The following is a 4,232-nucleotide window of genomic DNA, read 5'->3' on the forward strand; positions in this document are numbered from 1 at the left end:
TGTGACGTCTCATAAAAAATAAATGAGAGAGCAAGTGGGAGAGAGGCTGTGAGATGTTACAAGCTTGTGACGATTACAAGTAAGATAGTCTGATAAAGGATAGGAGGGCCAAGAATAAAGGTGCTTGTGAGTTGTGAATTTGTGATAGAGCACTCATAGGCACACCATATGTATAGTCGTATTTAGTGTGCCCTAGTTGTGCGTAAGAGATACACCTAGTAACAAAAAAATAATAATGCATAACTAGTGTTGTGTAATTCAAAGACTTTTGATATTGGCACTGTTTCATCCACTAACATAAATACCACTGCAGAGTATAGACTATATTAAGACGGATAATATCATTTTTTTTTTTTTGAAACCCAACTGGGTAAATATATTACTCAATCGAAATATAGCGACTTACTGGATAATATCATTTTAAATGATAATTTGCACTTTTTATAATGCATAGCTTGTGTAATTCAGAGACTTTGGGGTATTGAAACTGTTTCATCCACTAACTTAAGTACCACCATAGACTACGGGTGTCCATAAATACACGGGCAACATCTACTTGGACACGAACTAGTTTTATTCCCGTGTAAAAAATGCACGGGCTGTAATAGCAGACACTATTATTATTAGATACATGAACATATAATTGAGCGTGATTAAGCGTTTATTACCGTGACAATATAAATAGTACATATTTGAAGATTTGAATATCAAATAATATACAATCGTATTTTGTTAGAATTATATTAAAGGTTGACATGTTAACTCGTTGAATGTATGTAAAATTGTAAATTGCAACATTTATGTAAATTGTGACATTTTAACTTATGTTTTAACATGAGCAATTAAAATAGAAATAAAAGATAGACATAAGAGGAATTGGCTTGAGGAGAGAAGGTAATTAAATGATATAAGAGACATGGCGGGGTCCACATGTAAAAACTCACCGACCAATCAAAAGCCAATAAAAAACTTGGCTTTTATGCTTAAGTAGATTTGCAAAGTGGTGGGGCCCATTTACTTTGTCTATATGCAAGATTATCCGTGTCCCAGTATAATTTCTCCGTGAATTTATGGGCACCCACGACTATACTAGTTACTTTATGCTTCAATAGTTCAATGCTGTATTTAAAATAATTTTAAATGTTTCAGTTGAGCCATAAATGATTAGCTAACTACGACTTTACGAGTAATTATTTTCCATCTTATTTTATTATTAATCATAATTGTACCTATTTCTAAGGGATCCGTCTCATTGTAGACGGATAATATCCGTCTAAAGCTGTAGATGGATAGTGTCCCTTTCACAAAATGCAAGTGCAAGGGTAAGTAGGGGTATCTATTCTCCACACACTTGCGCTATCCACTCTCATTTTGTGAGAGGATACTATCCGTCTACAGTTTTAGACAGATAGTGTCTGTCCGAGAATTTGTGTTCTAAATGTGATACTAGAGAGTGTATTTTATTTAAATGTAGAATGCTCTTAGAATGAATTTATTGTGAGACTATTATAAAGTATTTGTTATTAATTTGTTATCGTTCAAAATGATCGAAATCAACATTTATTAATAAAATTGGTCAAATTTTAACAAGCTACTTAAGTACTTAAGTGGTTAAATAATTGGTTTTATAGTTCTTTTTTTTCTTTGTGAAATTGTAGAAAATCATGTTTTTTTCCCAATAGTTTTATTAGTAACTATACTAGGAGAGGAAGACATACAATTTGTGTTGAGTAATTAACCAATGAACTAGTACAAAATCAAACAAAAGGTTGAAAAAGACCCTTCAGAACCTAAACAAAACTCATAACCACATGCTCAACCAAACATAACAAAAAGTAGTCAAAAACCATTATTATCTACCCAGAAATGAGCTTTTATACCACTCCAAAAACATGAAGGTCGTTAGGCTTAGGTCGATATATTCGAGATATCAGTTTTAAACTTAAAATGGATCAAAAATCATTTAGATAGATGAAACAAATTATGTACTCGGTATTTGTTAGACTTAGGCTTTTACTTCATCCGTTCCATTGAATTGTTTACGTTTTCTTTTTGGGCACTATTCATAAGTGAGAAGAATCTTTAATACAACTTCTAATGTATAACAGAAAATATAGTCATGTGATATCTTATTTAAATTGTCTTACCCGGCTACATTATGAATATCAAATTTTTATAATTTTTAATAATATGTAGCTAAAGATATAAACAAAAGAAAACAAACATTGACATACGTGCATAAAAATAAACGGAAGGGAATATCGACAATCATTGTTCCTTGTGCGTACACTTGAATACCAAGGACTTCTATCTCACTTTACCCTAATCCTTGTCTACACACATTTTACACCCAAATAAACAAGCAAAACGTAACCATTTAGTCCCCACCATTTGGTTGTATTCACTCCTATCCCAACCTTAATACTCCAGCAAGCAATAATAAACATCACCATTCAACCCCCCACATTCCACAAACCTTCAAACAATCCCAAACAAAAATCCCTAACTATGAACACTCCCACCTGAAAAAACTCCCCCACAAAATTCCAACAAAATTCACAAAATTCCAAGTCCCCAACAACAACAACAATAAAAATGGCCACATTTATGCTCATAATATCCTTCCTCCTCCTTGTCCACTATTTCCCAACTGAATTAGCTTTCGGCTTCGGCGGCGGCGTAGGTGTTGGCATTGGCAGTGGCAGTGGTCCTGGTGGCGGCGTATGGGTCGGTGGAGGCGTCGACAATCCATACCCAAACCCGAACCCGCCGACATTATCCCCATCATCCTCCAACCTCAATGATGCATATAAGGCACTTCAAGCATGGAAATTAGGCATAAGTGAAGACCCAAATGGGATATTAACAAATTGGGTTGGTCCAAATGTGTGTAATTATAAAGGTGTATTTTGCACAAACATGCAAAATAATGATTACACACCTATAATTACAACAATAACAGCTATTGATCTCAACCAGGCCAATCTCAAGGGTATTTTGGTAAAAGAGCTTTCTTTACTCCCACAATTATCAATCTTACATCTCAATTCTAACAGATTTTCAGGAACAATTCCTGACACTTTCAAAGACCTTGAATTCCTTACTGAACTAGACTTAAGTAATAATCTATTTTCGGGCGCGTTTCCGACAACAGTGATTTACATGCCAAATCTCATGTATTTAGACTTAAGATTCAATAGTTTCTCAGGAGAATTACCTGAAGATCTGTTCAACAAACAACTTGATGCCATTCTCCTGAATAATAATCAGTTTTCAGGACAACTCCCCCAAAGTATGGGAAACTCACCTGCATCTGTCATTAACTTGGCGAATAACATGTTTACTGGTATAATTCCTGCAAGTTTAGGGTACATTAATTCAAGATTAAAGGAAGTATTGTTCTTAAATAATCAATTAAGCGGGTGTATACCGGAAGGCGTAGGATTATTCTCAGATATGCAAGTATTGGATGTGAGTTATAATTCATTAATGGGTCATGTACCAGATTCATTATCATGTCTTGAAGATATACAGGTTTTGAACTTGGCGCATAATAAGTTATCTGGGGAATTATCAGATCTGGTGTGTTCGTTGAAAAACCTGGTGAATTTGAGCGTCGAGTATAATTTCTTTTCTGGGTTAAGTCAGAAATGTGCAAATTTGTTTTTAAGAAGTGTTGGGTTTGATTTTTCATTGAATTGTATTCCTGGGAAAGGCATGCAACGGCCGCAACCTGATTGTTCAATGATACCGGGAATTGGGGGAAATTCATGTCCTAGAATTCCATCAACAAAGCCTCTTGTTTGTGGGAATTTGCTTAATCTTGTACTTAATCTTGGTCCTGTCCCGTTATCGCCTTGAGTTTTTTAGATTAGGCTTTTAAGAGGATGGATGGATGGATTTGCTCAATTAATTAATTGTTGGGTTGTAATCTGTAATTGAGGTTGGTGAATATTATGGTATCTCATTTAGTAGAGTGACAGTTCATGATTTTGACTATATAATTAATGCCTCTATTCAATTGTGTATCTTCTCATCTCATCTATTACTTGTATAGTTGTAATCATGTGTTTCCTATCTTCATCTTTCCATCATTTTCATTTAGATTTTCAGCATACGTGATACCCTGCAGATAACGTACAAGTATGTCTATGATAAGAGTCGTACGACTACCTTGTTGTATTAGACATCATGTACTCCAAACACAAGATCTTTGACAGACACCCCAGCCC

At 34.6% G+C, this 4,232-nt stretch overlaps 1 protein-coding gene across 1 annotated transcript; it reads left to right on the plus strand.

Moving 5' to 3' along the window:
• Positions 1-2,353: 2,353 nt before the first annotated feature.
• LOC141605880 (leucine-rich repeat extensin-like protein 7) lies at positions 2,354-4,028 on the plus strand. Its single transcript, XM_074424797.1, has one exon. The coding sequence runs from the start codon at positions 2,596-2,598 to the stop codon at positions 3,859-3,861; it is 1,266 nt and encodes a 421-aa protein (XP_074280898.1). The 5' UTR covers positions 2,354-2,595; the 3' UTR covers positions 3,862-4,028.
• Positions 4,029-4,232: the final 204 nt, after the last annotated feature.

The sequence above is a fragment of the Silene latifolia genome, chromosome 10, assembly GCF_048544455.1.
Source record: "Silene latifolia isolate original U9 population chromosome 10, ASM4854445v1, whole genome shotgun sequence".
Classification (NCBI taxonomy): domain Eukaryota; kingdom Viridiplantae; phylum Streptophyta; class Magnoliopsida; order Caryophyllales; family Caryophyllaceae; genus Silene; species Silene latifolia.